General features: G+C 45.9%; 1 protein-coding gene across 3 annotated transcripts in view; it reads right to left on the bottom strand.

Moving 5' to 3' along the window:
* The window catches only part of wwc1 (WW and C2 domain containing 1), a 36,610-nt gene extending 20,836 nt beyond the window's left edge, over positions 1–15,774 (bottom strand). For all 3 annotated transcript variants that reach the window (XR_013965162.1, XR_013965163.1, XM_080780321.1), the window contains exons 1-12: positions 13,847–15,774; positions 11,748–11,857; positions 11,406–11,521; positions 9,530–9,623; positions 9,334–9,410; positions 7,506–7,585; positions 4,089–4,218; positions 3,566–3,718; positions 3,349–3,410; positions 2,970–3,148; positions 2,789–2,870; positions 2,327–2,416 (exon numbers count right to left, since the gene is read on the bottom strand). Coding sequence is in view for 1 of the 3 variants with exons in the window: in XM_080780321.1 (XP_080636447.1) it covers positions 2,327–2,416; positions 2,789–2,870; positions 2,970–3,148; positions 3,349–3,410; positions 3,566–3,718; positions 4,089–4,218; positions 7,506–7,585; positions 9,334–9,410; positions 9,530–9,623; positions 11,406–11,521; positions 11,748–11,857; positions 13,847–13,989 (1,316 nt within the window). In the remaining 2 variants the exon portion in view is untranslated. The remainder of the gene's footprint in view (positions 1–2,326; positions 2,417–2,788; positions 2,871–2,969; positions 3,149–3,348; positions 3,411–3,565; positions 3,719–4,088; positions 4,219–7,505; positions 7,586–9,333; positions 9,411–9,529; positions 9,624–11,405; positions 11,522–11,747; positions 11,858–13,846) is intronic.
* Between the last annotated feature and the right edge of the window lie 2,291 nt (positions 15,775–18,065).

Genomic DNA, 18,065 nt, shown 5'->3' with positions numbered 1-18,065 from the left:
TAAAAGTAATTAATGATCTTAGGGTTTAACCCTAACAGATCTTAGGGTGTTAACCCTAACAGATCTTAGGGTGTTAACCCTAAATGATCTTAGGGTTTAACCCTAACTGTCACTGATCTTAGGGTTTAACCCTAACAGATCTTAGGGTGTCCACTGAGGAGAAACATGTCTGCGTTCTCGTACTCTGTGATCTAAAGACTGGATAGGTTTGTCAGGTCACCTGCCCATGCAGTCGTCATCAGTCACGTGATGTGACGACTGGGTTTAAAAGGGAGTCGTCACATATACTGCCGATTATCACCTGATGAAGGCCGTTCTTATTTATGGTGTATTGAATAAAAAGCAAACACCTTGGAGCAAACCTGTGTGCGGACTCTCCTCTCTTCACTTGTCAGGTCATGTGACCTTGCTTTTCCTCCTACCTACCTGACCGTTTTTTACCAGCTGGCCCCTCCTATATGCAGGTTTAATGTTTGTCTTTAGTTACATTTTTGTTTTGTAAACGCCACATTGACAATGAAGGGAAATTTTACGTCATAATGTGTCATTTATGTCATATTGATAACGGTGTTTAATGTTTGTGTTTGCACCGTTTGTTTTACATCACCATTAAGATTACATCACCTAATAAACACGAGTTAGACTTTAATATATTAGCGCCCCTATTGTATTGATGCCCTTATTTTCTGTACTTGGTGCCCTTCCCCCGACTCTGTGTTTTCTGATGCTTTTCATAATCGTGATGTGTTGTATAATGTGATGTTTGGGTGCGTGTGCTACAGCATTAACATTCAATTTGATTATTACATTTTTCGACTAGCAAAACGGTCGAGTAATCGCTAATATTATTATTAAGATTTTTTGTGTTTTGTTGCTTTTAAGCTTTTCTAAAGCAGACATGCAGCTGTGAGCGCTGTTGTTTTGTTGGTAGTTCTCCAACTTAAGTACCAATCCATTCCTGGCTGATTTTGATATTATCATAATACAAGCCTACTGTACGTGGGCAGCGGCGGCACTGCAGCATTGAAGACATGCATCATAGGCTCATACGCTCAATGGGTACAGTAACTACTACAGTGTGTAAATACTTTTACTATTGGTGAGTTTATTACTGTAGTTAGATTGGAGACGTGTCGTTGTGTCGTCCGGTACAGTAACGTATAGCAGGAGTTCCTCCTCACTCACTGCCCAATATTATCCAGTTTGGTGACAGTCAAACTACAGTAGCTCTTGCCGTGATTTCATGTTTCTTTTTCCTATTCATCTTTCTTCATGCTTATCCAACAAAAGTGCAGGCATGCGGCGTTATTAAAAACAGACAGCTATGGCTATGCAAACAGCTAAAATCAAATTAACTGTGGTTGTTTAACTTGTTGTTGAACATTTAGGGTTGTATGAATTGAATCGCATTGTTCATTTCAACCGGCACTGTCCTCTCCTCCCCGCTCCAGTCTCCACTGAACAACGTAACAACATGCTATGCTGCACCGTAGAAAGGTCTTGCGCATCAAACATAGCAGATCTACAAGCTCACAACGCGTCCATCCGTGAGTCATTGTGGACTTGACGTAACAGGCCAAGCAGAGCGGCAGCAGCACAGCCAGCCTGCCTGCATTCAGAGTAATCTAGTAGGAGAGTGGCGACACTAGCGTTGACTCCCATTGTAACAATGGAATGAGGAAGTGCTCATTCTATCTCAATGGGATAGTTCCAATGTGTGGAACTATTACCCATAGCAACCCGCTTTGTCTCAATGGGATAGTTCCAATGTGTGGAACTATAGCCCATAGCACTCCGCTTTGTCTCAATGGGATAGTTCCAATGTTTGGAACTATAGCCCACAGCACCCTGCTTTGTCTCAATGGGATAGTTCCAATGTTTGGAACTATAGCCCACAGCACCCTGCTTTGTCTCAATGGGATAGTTCCAATGTTTGGAACTGTGACACTACTGTGGAATAGTAAGAGAGTGTCGCCACTCTCTTACTATTCCACTCGGCCTGCAGTGGCGGCGTGACTCATGTTGCTGCGGCTCGTGCACTAGCACATCGAAATGTTGTTTTTCTGCTGTTCACAGTTGTAAAAATGATCTATCTATTCACCGGCTCCGTGTTGCAGTTAACCCTTCACTCGCTGGCTGTTTCAGAACACGAAACAATATGATATTTTACCGTCGAATAATCGACCATAAGCCTATTTTGATGGTAATCAAGTCGACTATCAAAAATCACGTTTGGTTAATGCCCTAGTGTGTGGGTGCGTGCACCTCTTCAGCTGTGTGCTGTGTGCACGTGTGTGTGTGTGTGTGTGTGTGCGCGCACACATACCTCTTCAGCTGTGTGCTCAGAGATGAAGCCAGTCTCACCATCTCCTCCAACTCTCTGACCAACTTGTTCCTTTTACAGTGATGACGCAACCTACAGACAGACAGACAGACAGACAGACAGACTGAACTTCCCATTGTAGTCAGAACTACAGTCTCACTCCCAATCTTCCACCGTAGTCTGAAAACCCACCTCTTCAGACTCTATCTTAGCCCGTAGCCCCTCCCCTAGCCTCGACGACCTTACACTACAGGATAATGCAAAGCCGCAACTTAATATGTAACTTAGGTAGCATTTTATGTAGACATAACACTCTATAGTGTATATTATATTATGCATTGTTTCTACTGTTAGACAGATGTTAGGTTCTTATGATCCTAGATGACTATTTATATGTATGTGAGTTGTGTTGTTCTGCTTACTGTAAATCATTGCTAAATGAGACTGTCTGTCTCTCTGTCTCACCTCTCAGTCAGAGCCTTAGACTGTCTGTCTCTCGCCTGCTGCAGATCTCTCTCCAGACATCTGCGTTGCGTCTCCATCCTCTCTGTGGACCAATCAGATCACAGGGTTAGGGTTAGCCAATCAGATCACAGGGTTAGGACGGGAACGGCGCTAAGCGTGGTATTCATTAAAACAATGTTACCAGCACAGGGGGCGGAGTTAGGGGCGGAGCATGAGGGCTGTGGGAGGCGGGCATACGTCAGCTCCTTCAGAAGCTCCGCCTTCTCATTGATCAGGATGAGACGGTCTCGTTCTGGGTCCAGAAGTCCAGGCCACGCCTCCCCGTCCAATGAGGCGATCCGATGCTCAATGGAGGAGATCCTATTGGACAGGAGAGGAGAGAGGAGGAGCTTACATTATCATTATCTAATCCTATTGGAGGAGAGGAGAAGGAGCTTATATTACACACACACACACACACACACACACACACACACACACACACACACACACACACACACACACACACACACACACACACACACACACACACACACACACACACACACACAGTAATGTACCTTCTCTTGGTCTCTTCATACTTCAGACTGAGACGAACCTTCTCTGCAAGCTTGTTGTTGACCTGAAATAATAATAATAACAAAACAATGACTACAACATGACGTAGCGAAATCATCCTGATGACTACAAAACAATGACTACAACATGACGTAACGATATCATCTGGATGACTACAAAACAATGACTACAACATGACGTCATAGGGTAATATTTTACCTCCAGAGGTATATCCGTTTGGGATCCAGCCTCACAGAACACTCTGAGACCGACGGACACGTCTGAGCTGCACAGAGATCCAACGCTGCCCCACAAGTCCTGCTGGGAACCACCAACGTCCAATAGGAAGCCATCCTTCAACACCGCAAGTTTCTATTGGAGGAGAGGAGACGAGAGGAGAGGAGAGGAGAGGAGAGGAGAGGAGAGGAGAGGAGAGGAGAGGAGAGGAGAGGAGAGGAGAGGAGAGGAGAGGAGGGGAGGGGAGGGGAGAGGAGAGGAGTATTCATATGAATACATTGTAGTAGTAGTAGAAGTTGAACGTGAGAAAGTGACGTTCACAAACGCCAGAAATGAACGCGTTCTGACGTTCATCAGGCAGAAATACAGTACGTTCACCCAAAATATGAACGCGTTCAGGGACAACACTGGTAGTAGTAGTAGAAGTATAATGAGTAGTAGTATTAGTAGTATAATGATAATAATAATAATAATACTTATTAAACTATAGAATCATATGAATTACCTGCATGAGCTCCACTTTCTCTCTTTCTCCTGCACCCAGGGCGTCCCGGATGGATCGAACCTCCGTCAGAATGTTCTGAGCTTCACTCAGTTTATATCCTCCTGGGAGGTGAGACACCTTCCTGTCTATCCTACAGGAGAGACAGACAGGTAGAGAGACAGGCAGACAGAGAGACGGGCAGGCAGAGAGACAGACAGGTAGAGAGACAGACAGGTAGAGAGACAGACAGACAAGTCAGAATATTAAGCAATATTAAGAACGCCTATATAGCCAAGGCTAAACCACCTTTGACCAATGCAGATCACAATGTTGTTCATTTAATTCCCACATATATAAGTCACTGCTTAAGAGCAGTAAAGCACAGGTTAAAACCATTTATGTGAAGTAAACCACAGGTTAAAACCATTTATGTGAAGTAAACCACAGGTTAAAACCATCTATGTGAAGTAAACCACAGGTTAAAACCATTTATGTGAAGTAAACCACAGGTTAAAACCATTTATGTGACGTAAACCACAGGTTAAAACCATTTATGTGAAGTAAACCACAGGTTAAAACCATTTATGTGAAGTAAACCACAGGTTAAAACCATTTATGTGTGGGACAACGATGGCATGGAAACGTTGAAGGGATGTTTTTGTTGCACTGACTGGAGCCTCTTCCATAGCCTAGACCTGGAGGAGGCTACAGTACTATAACACATTACATTCTGTAAAGACAGTGTGTTGACTAAAAAGACCATAACGATGTACCCCAATAATAAACCCTTAATTTCAAGGGAAATCAAAGAATGCATAGTTAGGAAACAAAGGGCATTCAAGAGCGGGGATTTGTTAACTATGAAGAATATTCAGAAGGAGATTAACCATACAATAAGGGAGGCTAAACGGAAGGAGAAGTTTGAGGCCTACTGCTCCTCTTCTAATTCAAAAGAAATGTGGGAATCTATGAAGGCCATGACTAACATGACTCCAGCTAAGAAGGGCCTTTGTGTTTCAGATGAAAAGGAAAAGGCCAACGAATTAAACAACTTTTATGCAAGGTTTGAAACAGCTGACTTCTTGCATGAACAAAATGTTGCCCTAGGGCCTAGAGTCTGTACCCACACAGGGTAAGGGCTGAGAATGTTCCGTGGTCACAAGAGCAGAAGTGCTGACCAGAGTTTAGTCTTGACTAAAGATTTGCCGAGTAGATTAGATCTCGGATTTAAAGATGGACAAGTTAAAGATAAGCTTAGTTTTAAGGCTTAGGTTTATATTCTTATACGGACTTGACTGAATTTATAATCCGACAGAGAATATGGTTCTGGCAAGATGCCTTATAAAATCAATCAATCAATCAAAACTTTATTTATATAGCACATATAAAACAACCGAAGTTGACCAAAGTGCTTTACAACAAAAACAACAATAAACAAATTCAAATAATATGCAGTGGCTAAAAAGTTTAAAATCAGTTCACATTAAAAGCAAGGGAAAAAAGGTGCGTTTTGAGAAGGGATTTGAATATATTGATAGATTGAGCAGCTCTAATATGGGGGGGGGAGGTTGTTCCAGAGCTTAGGGGCTGCCACCGCAAAAGCGCGGTCACCTCTATTATAAAAGGAGGGGATGACGTCACAACTAGGTAGTCGTGACGTCAACCCTGACACAGTGATCTGGGAATGACTGTGGATCAACGTGAAGTCCAGAGGATGTTTTCCCACACATTCCCACATGTCCCCGGAAGGCTTCAGGTCCAGACGGGATATGTGGCCGGCTAGCAGAGGCTTGGTGTCCCATCTACTGTTCCGCCCACCTGGAAAGACGCCATTATAATTCCTGTTCCCAAAAAGGCAGGCAGTCGCTTTGACTTCAGTAGTCATCATTATCAGTCTGCTGAAGGCAGCGGTAGGCTGCTCATTGGATGTCTTTCAGTTTGCTTATAGGAGCAACAGGGGTATAGAGGACACAGTCTTGACTATTTTCTTTTGAAACACTTGGACAATAACAAAGCTTATGCACGCCTTCTTCTTGTAGATTTCAGCTCAGCGTTTAATGCAATACAGCCACATCTCTTAATAAAGCGGTTGAGGGCCTTCTGCCTGCACTATTCATATGTTTAAATTCGTCATTTTAATCTGTGATATACACACTGCATCTCATTCTCACACGGCAATACTATAGTATTATACTGTACCCATTGCCACCAGGTGGCGGGAACGCACCATTATGCCGATTTTGACCAAATAGAGAGAAGCTGGTGATGTCACTTCCGGTTTAAGGAACAACAACATCCGGTACTAGCTTGGACTTTAAACATTTTGTTTATTTTAATAACTGAGTCAAATTAAGCTCTAATCAAGCCCAAAATATCGCATTTTACGCAGCGATGCACAATAAGGCGGCGCGCGTGCGTTATCGCCCGTGCACGCACGGATTCCGGCCGGTTTTAGGTAGATTACACACACACACGCACACGCACACACACACACACACACACACACACACACACACACACACACACACACACACACACACACACACACACACACACACAGGCTGGCCCTTCTGGTTGGTTGTTACATAACGTGGCGTCACCAGCTGTGTGTGTGTGTGTGTGTGTGTGTGTGTGTGTGTGTGTGTGTGTGTGTGTGTGTGTGTGTGTGTGTGTGTGACTGTGTGTGTGTGCGTGCGTGCGTGTGTGAGAGAGAGACAGACAGAGAGAGAGAGAGAGAGAGTGTGCGAGAGAGTGAGTGAGAGAGAGGGAGGTAGAGAGACATAGAGACAGAACAAGGTCACAGAAGTGACACCGTTGTGGAATGTAGTCAGACCACTCTGTCTGTAACCTAACCTCTCTCTACCGTGCTCTCTCTCTCTCTCTCCTGCAGGGCGATCAACAGAGTGGTGACAAATTGTACACATGGAGCAAAACACTGTGCATCCATCCATCCATTCATCCCTCCATCATAGGGGCGTTCCACGTCTCACCAGGTCCACTCCTGCTCTCACCAGAGTACTGTGACCACCAGGTATAGTCTGGTGACCATCGGAGAGACGGGTGACAGCCGGAATGTAGACGGCACCCGGGTGAGCAGTGTGGGTTAGCGCCCCAGCCTGTGTCCTCCGTGAGGAGGGGAGCAGTGTGGGTTAACGCCCCAGCCTGTGTTCTCTGTGAGGAGGTGAGCAGTGTGGGTTAGCGCCCCAGCCTGTGTCCTCCGTGAGGAGGGGAGCAGTGTGGGTTAGCGCCCCAGCCTGTGTCCTCCGTGAGGAGGTGAGCAGGATGCGTTAGGGCCCCAGCCTGTGTCCTCCGTGAGGAGGTGAGCAGGATGCGTTAGGGCCCCAGCCTGTGTCCTCCGTGAGGAGGTGAGCAGTGTGGGTTAGGGTTAGTGCTAGTTAGGGTTAGGGTTAGTGCTAGTTACAGCTTTTTAGTACTCACTCTTTCAGCGTAGTGAAGCCGTGCTCTTTGAACTGAAGCTCTTGTTTCATATCAGCAAGATCTCTCTTCAGTTGATTCACCTGGAGAGAGAGAGACATAGACTTTATACAGGGGAGAGAGAGAGAGACATAAACTTTATACAGGGGAGCGAGAGAGACACAGACTTTATACAGGGGAGAGAGAGAGACATAGACTTTATACAGGGGAGAGAGAGAGACACAGACTTTATACAGGGGAGAGAGAGAGACACAGACTGTATACAGGGGAGAGAGAGAGAGAGAGAGAGAGAGACATAGACTTTATACAGGGGAGAGAGAGAGAGAGAGAGAGACATATACTTTATACAGGGGAGAGAGAGAGACACAGATTTTATACAGGGGGGTTAGGCTCAGCCTATGTCCAGAGTTAACCAATAGTTAACCCTAGGACATAGCGTTAGCCCTATGTCCCTGGGCTAACCCTATGTCCAGAGTTAACCCTATGTCCTAGGGCTATGCCTATGTCCCTGGGCTAACCCTATGTCCAGAGTTAACCCTATGTCCTAGGGCTATGCCTATGTCCTAGGGCTAACCCTATGTCCAGAGTTAACCCTATGTCCTAGGGCTATGCCTATGTCCTAGGGCTAACCCTATGTCCAGAGTTAACCCTATGTCCTAGGGCTATGCCTATGTCCTAGGGCTAACCCTATGTCCAGAGTTAACCCTATGTCCTAGGGCTATGCCTATGTCCTAGGGCTAACCCTATGTCCAGAGTTAACCCTATGTCCTAGGGCTATGCCTATGTCCTAGGGCTAACCCTATGTCCAGAGTTAACCCTATGTCCTAGGGCTAACCCTATGTCCTAGGGCTAACCCTATGTCCAGAGTTAACCCTATGTCCTAGGGCTATGCCTATGTCCTAGGGCTAACCCTATGTCCAGAGTTAACCCTATGACATAGGGACATATAGGAGCCAGCTTAGGTGGTTAGGGCATCTGGTTAGGATGCCTCTCGAGCGTCTCCCTAGGGAGGTCCTCGACCCACGTCCCGCTGGGAGGAGACCCCGGGGCAGACCAAGGACCAGATGGATTATATCTCCACTGGGAGGAGACCCCCGGGGCAGACCAAGGACCTGATGGATTATATCTCCACTGGGAGGAGACCCCCGGGGCAGACCAAGGACCTGATGGATTATATCTCCACTGGGAGGAGACCCCCGGGGCAGACCAAGGACCTGATGGATTATATCTCCACTGGGAGGAGACCCCCGGGGCAGACCAAGGACCTGATGGATTATATCTCCACTGGGAGGAGACCCCCGGGGCAGACCAAGGACGAGATGGATTATATCTCCACTGGGAGGAGACCCCGGGGCAGACCAAGGACCAGATGGATTATATCTCCACTGGGAGGAGACCCCGGGGCAGACCAAGGACCTGATGGATTATATCTCCACTGGGAGGAGACCCCGGGGCAGACCAAGGACCAGATGGCCTTGGAACGTCTCGGGATCCTCCAGGAGGAAGTCACTAATGTTGCTCTGGAGGAGAGGGAAGTCTGGAGCTCTCTGGTGGAGCTGTTGCCCCCGCGACCCGACTACGGATAAGCGGTTGAAGATGGATGGATGGGGACGGAACATTACGCTAGAAGCAGTTGCTAGTTGGATTCCTTATGACGGAACGTTCCGCCAATGAGCAGTTAATTTGTTAAGGTACACTCACTCTGCTCTTGGCCGTGACGATCTCTGCTTTGAGGATGTCTGGGTTAGGGTTAGGGTTAAGGGTTAAGGGTTAAGGGTTAGGGTTAAGGTTAAGGGTTAGGGTTAAGGTTAGGGTTAAGGGTGTAACTCACTCTGCTCTTGGCCGTGACGATCTCTGCTTTGAGGATGTCTGGGTCGTATTTACTGGAACCAGAAGACCTGGAGTTCACTGTAGAGAAAATACATTTATATTAATACATGTATAATGTATTAATGACTAGTGTGTGTGTGTGTGTGTGTGTGTGTGTGTGCGTGTGTGTGTGTGTGTGTGTGTGTGTGTGAACTCACAGGAGGTCTTGGAGGCATTCTTGTCTTTATCTCTCCAGGTTTCATGTAGAGAGGTGAACTCTCTCTGGGCTAGTCTTAGTCTCTCTTCCTTCACCTGGTAGAGAGACATAGAGTTAATACAGGGAGAGAGAGAGAGAGAGAGGTAGAGAGAGAGGTATAGAGAGAGGTAGAGAGACATAGGTCCTGATTCTTCAACGCGTTTACGCTGATATAATGACGTGAAGCTAGCGGAAAGGCATTTACGTGGATTTCCCACATTAATTTGGAATTCATGGAAATGGCCGTGAACTTGACGGTCACGTAGGTTGGTCGGAAACTCCGTCAAATCCTACGGGACCTCTTTAGGTGGCGGAGGAATTTACGGATTTATTCAGAAGGCTTCAGTCTTCATTCTGAATCAATAAATAGTTCCCAAATCTCAGATAAATATGTAGGCATGTGCCGCATGTCCCCCCAACATTGGTCAGCACATAATAAAAATGATAGCCTATATATAAAAAGCAGAGTGCACTTGTATGCAATTGTATGCCTAAATGAATGCATTCTAAACTGCCCCTGCAAGCCCGACACCTTTTTATTTATTTATTAGGATATTTCTAGCATGCGCGATTGTGCTTCTCACTTGACAGCTTTCTACTCGCAGTGCAACGCGTTGTGAGCTTGTAGATCGGCTCTCGCGGACTCGCTGCATGTTAAAAAACAAACTCACAATTATAATAAGAACATAGGCCTGGCTACACTTATCTGCATTCTAATCTGCACTGTACGAATCCAACGTTGTTTAGTGTGTGTTAGTGTTGTTTAGTTAGTGAGTCAGTTCTCTGACTGTCGGTGTGTGTGTGTGTGTGTGTGTGTGTGGGGCGGACAGCAGCATGCTGCCGCTGAACCGAGTCCAATCTGGGTGAAATTTACATTGGAAAATTAATATAACGGCGCGGTGAGCCCGGACAGAACACGGTCCGGCCCGACTGGCATTCTATGGTTCACAGACATGCCGGTCTGACAGACAGACAGCAGTCACGAGGGCTAATTCGCCCTATAAATCCACATTATGGCATCAGCGCGTGCAATTTGGCCAGTCAGTTTTAACTTTTAAATAGCTATATGCTATACGTGTCTATGATCAGAACAAATCCATTCTCCACATGGCATTCAGACAGATGACAGTGAGATGATATTAATCTATTCCCCGCATGAATCAATGCAGCTCTGATAAAAAAAGTATCGGATATCTATTTTACTTCTGCAGGCGAGAGTTTTTTTAACCCTGCAGTGCATTCATCATAATTCATCAGTAAGGGCTTATCATTGCCGAGTTGTAATATAGCATTTGGTCGTGTGGTGAACAGTACAAATTAACTTCTTTCTCATTATGTGAAAGTAACTGTAACATCAGTTAACTTATTAACGTTCTGACATTTAACAAGGAGTGAAGCAATGCGTGCCAAGTTGGCAAGTTTCGTTTATAATTATATACATGATATAACTCGCGCTGTTTGCTTGAAGATCTGTCCGTGCAGAGACCCTCCTGTCAAAATGAACTGCTCTACAAGCTCATCGCGGTTGTTGTATATAATTTAAAGCTTAGGAATCCTCTGTGCCTATGATGACGTATTTCGAGATTTCCTGTTGCCTTATATGGTGTAGAATGGGCGTGGATGTTCTAACTAACCAGGCGACACCAGGCGAATCGCTTGGGAAAAATGCGGAAAGGATACACTCAACGATCCACAAAAATGAAGTGATTACACCAGCTTCTCTGAATAAACACGTCCTCTCAACGTAGCTTGATCGGACGGATAAATACGATGTCTGTTTCCGCCACCGTTACACTCTGGCGTATTTATTGTTGGTGAATCGAGCCCATAGAGTTTACCTGGTAGAGCTCCCTCTGTGCAGACAGCGCCTCCTGTGCCACGCTGAGGTACTGCCTCAGCATCACTTCCTGTTCCTTCTGCCACTGAGCCCTGGGGTCCTCTAGCTGGGTCCTCTCTGAGGGCGAGAGACATAGGGTTAATACAGGAGAGAGAGGTCTCTGAGGGCGAGAGACATAGAGTTAATGCAGGAGAGAGAGAGAGAGATCTCTGAGGGCGAGAGACATAGGGTTAATACAGGAGAGAGAGGTCTCTGAGGGCGAGAGACATCCAGTTAATACAGGAGAGAAAGGTCTCTGAGGGCGAGAGACATACAGTTAATACAGGAGGTTTATGAAACGTACTGGAGTTGTGGTCCACCCAATAAGGGCCCAGGTTGGGGTGGGTAAGCTCCTCCCATCCTACTGGCAGCTCGTCTCCGATACAGTCTGCGAACGTCAACGGCTTGGTCTGCCTGCACACACACACACACACACACACACACAATATTGCCGTTTGCCTGTACTCGATCCACGTGTTTTAGATACAAACAAAAACACATGTATGCCCCATCCCCCCCTCTCCCACCCCCTGCCGTAGTAACTATGACAACCTGTCCACACACAGCACGCACGCACGCACGCACGCACGCACGCACGCAGTGGGGGTGAAACTGAACTGGTTCTGGTTTCAGCTGAATAATTAAACACTCACAGAAGACCACCAACCCCCCCCCCCCCCCCCCCGATCTGAGTGAGAGACAGACAGACAGACAGACAGACAGACAGACAGACAGACAGACAGACAGACAGACAGACAGACAGACAATAAACATGCTTAATGTAACCCTAACCCACCAGATGTGCTTAAAGATGGAGTGCCACATTTCTTTGTATTTTTCCAGTATTTCATGTGTCTATGAGGTGACAGTACTTCATTAAACACCCTAGAGTGGTTTTGTATGTGCAATGGTGTATTATCTTTGTATTTAGGGTTTCTTCCTGGAGGCTGAACCCTTGACAGCAGGGTTAATGAAATAAACAGTAATATAGTGACATCACACTATCAGCCCCTCCCCTAACCCCTCCCCCTAAATCATACAACTACAGCTGTGGGTGTGGCTTCAGTTCAGGTGGACCACCGGAGAGGTGGTCACCTCACCACCGGAGAGGTGGTCACCTCACCACCGGAGCGGTGGTCACCTCACCACCGGAGCGGTGGTCACCTCACCACCGGAGCGGTGGTCACCTCACCACCGGAGCGGTGGTCACCTCACCACCGGAGCGGTGGTCACCTCACCACCGGAGCGGTGGTCACCTCACCACCGGAGCGGTGGTCACCTCACCACCGGAGGGGTGGTCACCTCACCACCGGAGAGGTGGTCACCTCACCACCGGAGGGGTGGTCACCTCACCACCGGAGGGGTGGTCACCTCACCACCGGAGGGGTGGTCACCTCACCACCGGAGGGGTGGTCACCTCACCACCGGAGGGGTGGTCACCTCACCACCGGAGGGGTGGTCACCTCACCACCGGAGCGGTGGTCACCTCACCACCGAAAATCAGACTATGAATAGTCAGATGCTGAATAAATAATGGGCCTTTTTTTAAACCACTGCATTATGTGAAAATAAAGCAAATAAAAAGAAAAGAGGTGTTTGTTTTGTGGCCCAGTTCAGCTATTTGAGTATCCCTGCACTAAGACACAGCGTGCACGTACGTACGCACGCACGCACGCACACACACACTTCCATCAAGTGAATTTATGAGACTTATCCAAGCCTCAAGGTCCAACTGTAAAGTATACCTCTCTCTCTCTCTCTCTCTCTCTCTCTCTCTCTCAATTAAATTTCAATTCAAAGGAGATTTATTGGCATGAGAAAACATACATTCACATTGCCAAAGAAAAAGTGAAACAAAACAATCAAGATGAATGAATAAAACAATGTAAGTACAAATAAATATTGAATATAAATAGGAATAAAATGAAGGTGTAAACAGAGCTCTCTCTCTCTGTCTCTCTCTCTCTCTGCCCCTCCTCCTCTCTGGTATGCGACAGATAACATTCCATTCACCTGACTCTGTGTGTGTGTGTGTGTGTGTGTGTGTGTGTGTGTGTGTGTGTGTGTGTGTGTGTGTGTGTGTGTGTGTGTGCATTGTGTGTGTGTGTGTGTGTGTGTGTGTGTGTGTGAGTACAGCCACTTGACCAGAGCTACTACACAACTAATAGCATGACTGATCCAAACATTGATACATATATTATTGATCAATTCATTCATTCATTCATATTTTCTGTCTGTCTGTCTGTCTGTCTGTCTGTCTGTCAACTAAACCTGTTGGTCTCCATTCCTCTCTGTGATGCTAAACATTAGTATCATGACGCACGTTCCATGGTGCAGACAGACAGACAGACAGACAGACAGACAGACAGACAGACAGACAGACAGACAGGCAGGGTTCCTTACCTGTCGCGGGGGTCGATCCAGCTCGTTGATTGGTTGCTGTGATCGATGTAGTAAACCTTCCCGTCAAAGTCCGTGGCTTCCTCCCAACCTGGCGGTAATGGTAACTCCTTCCTGGGCATGTCGTAGTCTCCATGTACACACATGTACTAAACATGTACTAAACATGTACTTAACATGTACATGTATACTAAACATGTACTTAACATGTACTAAACATGTACTACACATATACACAGTATATGTGTCTCAGCGGTACAGTAGCCGGTAGAACGGTGGTGTGGAACTGTGAGGTTCCCGGTTCGATCCCCGTGGGCTCCCCCAGAGTCCGTGTGGACTCTGAACCTCTAACTGCTCCTGATGTGCAGCTTAGAGCCTTGCATGGTTTCCTCCTCCATCTGTCTACGTAAAGCTCTTTGGATAAAAACGCTTTATAAATATTTACCATTTATTAATACTACAGATAGTTTGTATTCCCACTATTTACACCCACCGTCCATCCATCCACCCAGGCTATGGGGCGGTGTGCAACCGCTACGTATCCGCCGGGCTATGGGATGGTCTCCTCCGGGCTATGGGACGGATCCTGGGCTATGGGACTGTGTGCAACCGCTACAGAATCCCGGGAAAAGTGTGTGTGGGGGGTGGGGGGGGGGAAGGTATGGGTCAATGATCTTCATGTGCTGAGCTGTAAGTCCACTGAGGAGAAGCTTTGGTCCTTTGGTCAATGTCTTCATGTGCTGTATAAGTCCACTTCAACTGGTCAACTGGTCACTGAGAAGCTTTGGTCAATGTTATTGTTCTTCATGTACTGAGCTGTAGCTGGTCAGAGTGCTGCTAAGGTGTAGTTACTACACACTGTATTAAGTCCACATCAACTGTCTAACCCACTTATTCACATCCACTCCACTGTCTAACCCTAACCAACGTTATTATCTTATCAAACATTCTATTGGACAGTAAGAATCCATCATGTCTGCTCCTTCATCATCTTCATCATTAGGATGATTTTAATAAACCAGAATAATCCATAAAGTGACCGTTTGGACTTTGATGTCAAATGGAAATGTTTCCAATTAACAATTAATGTTTCCAACTGCATTTATATAATACAATTAATGTTTCCAACTGCAGTTATATAATACAATTAATGTTTCCAACTGCAGTTATATAATACAATTAATGTTTCCAACTGCAGTTATATAATACAATTAATGTTTCCAAAATAATGTCCAAACTGGACTGAAGTGTAACACTTTCCCTCAGTGGGAACAGTTTGGCTACAATGTTGCACCTTCACATTATTATGTTTGGCTACAATGTTGCACCTTCTCTCTCTCACACACACACACACACACACACACACACACACACACACACACACACACACACACACACACACACACACACACACACTAGAATAAGTGTGTGTTTAGCTACAATGTTGCACCTTCTCTCACACACATCTACATCTATAATAAGTGTGTGTTTAGCTACAATGTTGCACGTCCTTCACACACATCTATGTTGTGTGTTTTGGGGGGAAACGGGATGTATTTGTAGTTTGATCTGTAAACAGTCCAGTAGCAACAGTACTATGTAGGTATACTTCTTCTACACGCTGTAATAATACTTATTATTATTATAATTAAAACAGAATACAGACGTAGATCGCTCGGGTCGAATCATCGGGTCGAATCATCCACTCATTGTTTTCTTTTATTCCACAACTTTTCCTTGTTGTTGTTTCGCGCGGAGTTGTATTCCAAGAGTATTCCACTTCCACGGCCCACCCAATAGCCGGTCCACGGCCCACCCAACAGCCGGTCCAGGCCCACCCAACAGCCGGTCCAGGCCCACCCAGCACCGAAGCAAGGCCCGCTTCGCTCCCGAACTTTGTCCGGAACTCTGGTGAGGAGAGGCGGATCAGATCTGATGATCCAACCGCTGAGAAACAACCAGCCGTCTGCCTGGCTGCTAGTGCGCACGCGCGCGCGCGACACACGCGTGCACGCACACACACACGCACACACACACACACACACACACACACACACACACACACACACACACACACACACACAACTGGTCACTGAGGAGAAGCTTTGGTCAATGTTATTGTTCTTCATGTGCTGAGCTGTATTCATTAATGGTAGTTAAATAACTAGTTTAATTCACATCCATTCATTATTAATAGTTATAAATTAAATAACGACTAGTTTAATTCACATCCATTCCTTATTAGTAGTTAAATAACTAGTTTAATTCACATCCATTCATTATTAATAGTTATAAATTAAATAATGACTAGTTTAATTCACATCCATTCATTATTAGTAGTTATAAATTAAATAACGACTAGTTTAATTCCCCATTATTAGTAGTTAAGTAACTAGTTTAATTCACATCCATTAATTATTAATAGTTATAAATTAAATAACGACTAGTTTAATTCACATCCATTCATATAGTAGTTAAATAACTAGTTTCCATTTGAGCACCGTCGTATGACAGAAAACAGCAGATCTACAAGCCCACAACAGGTCGTGGTTGCAACGCGCTGTGAGCTGGTAGATCTGCTATTTTCATCACATTTGTGCTCCGGTGTCGAGCGCCGAAAATATCTGCACTGTGATGCAGAATGCAGTGAAAAGTGGGTATTAACGCCTCCTGGTGGTGGAATTTTACTGACAGATGTAGAATTATACTTCTCCGTCCAACAGTGTTTGACAACAATGTTGTCAAAGGCGCGTGCTCTTCCACCCTTTTCCGGTGAAGCGTTTACAAAATAAAAGTTACTGCGACGTGTCAAGTTAATTCGTCAAAAGTCCGACGTGTTTCCGCTTTCCTTTCAAAATACAACCAACACGCCGGAAACAGCCGATCTACGCCGCTCGGCCGCTCGGAACTGAGCATGCGCACTGTGCGTTAATAAAACGAAATAATAATAATAAAATGTATTTATTTATTTGTAGCACCTTTCATGAAATGAAATGCAGCTCAAAGTTGGCGAAAAAAAGAAAAGAAAAGCAGGAATAAAACATTAAATAATAGCAGTAAATAATACAGTTAGGACATTAATAACAATAGGTTAGCTTTAGCTATCGATAGCTTTATGCTATCTTCATGGGTATTAATACATGTTTAAGTGTTGTATTGTTGTTCTAAAAAATAGAAGATTATTTAACACAAACTGTCGATTCAAATAAAGAAAGTTTTACAACAAATAAAGTGTCGTTTTTACGTCATGAAGACACACAGCTACTAGCTAGCTGCTCAGCTAGCGGCTAGCTGGCTAGCTAGTCTTCTGTGACTCGGCACTGCGGCTGCGCAGTCGTCGAAAACAGCCGAAGTATGAACCCTAAACATCGGCTGTTTTCGACGCGCATCACCGTCGTACGGATGAAATACACGCTGCCGCATACTGCAGTTGTCGGTTGTCACCACCAGGTGGCATCAGAGACTACATTCTGCTGTTTCTGTGCTGTGTTGTACGTTTAGAATGCATGTTCCCAAAGTAGGGCCCGGGGTTTCATAGGGGTCCTTGAGGGAGTTCCAGGGGTCCCCAGCTAAATGATAGTTTGGAACCAAATGGACCCTTATGGACCAGAGCTCCCTGCATTAGGGCTATGGACCAGAGCTCCCTGCATTAGGGCTATGGAACAGAGCTTCCTGCATTAGGCATTAGGGCTATGGACCAGAGCTCCCTGCATTAGGGCTATGGAACAGAGCTTCCTGCATTAGGCATTAGGGCTATGGACCAGAGCTCCCTGCATTAGGGCATTAGGGCTATGACCAGAGCTCCCTGCATTAGGGCTATGGAGCAGAGCTCCCTGCATTAGGGCTATGGACCAGAGCTCCCTGCATTAGGCATTAGGGCTATGGAACAGAGCTCCCTGCATTAGGGCTATGAACCAGAGCTCCCTGGATTAGGCATTAGGGCTATGGAACAGAGCTTCCTGCATTAGGGCTATGAACCAGAGCTCGGGCTATGGACCAGAGCTCCCCGCATTAGGGCTATGAACCAGAGCTCCCTGAATTAGGCATTAGAGCTATGGACCAGAGCTCCCTGCATTAGGGCTATGGACCAGCGCTCCCTGCATTAGGGCTATGGACCAGAGCTCCCTGCATTAGGGCTATGAACCAGAGCTCCCTGGATTAGGCATTAGAGCTATGGACCAGAGCTCCCTGCATTAGGGCATTAGGGCTATGACCAGAGCTC

The sequence above is a fragment of the Protomyctophum bolini genome (genome assembly GCF_963924005.1).
Source record: "Protomyctophum bolini genome assembly, chromosome: 13".
Taxonomy (NCBI): Eukaryota; Metazoa; Chordata; class Actinopteri; order Myctophiformes; family Myctophidae; genus Protomyctophum; species Protomyctophum bolini.
This window is presented reverse-complemented; position numbering and strand designations above follow the sequence as displayed.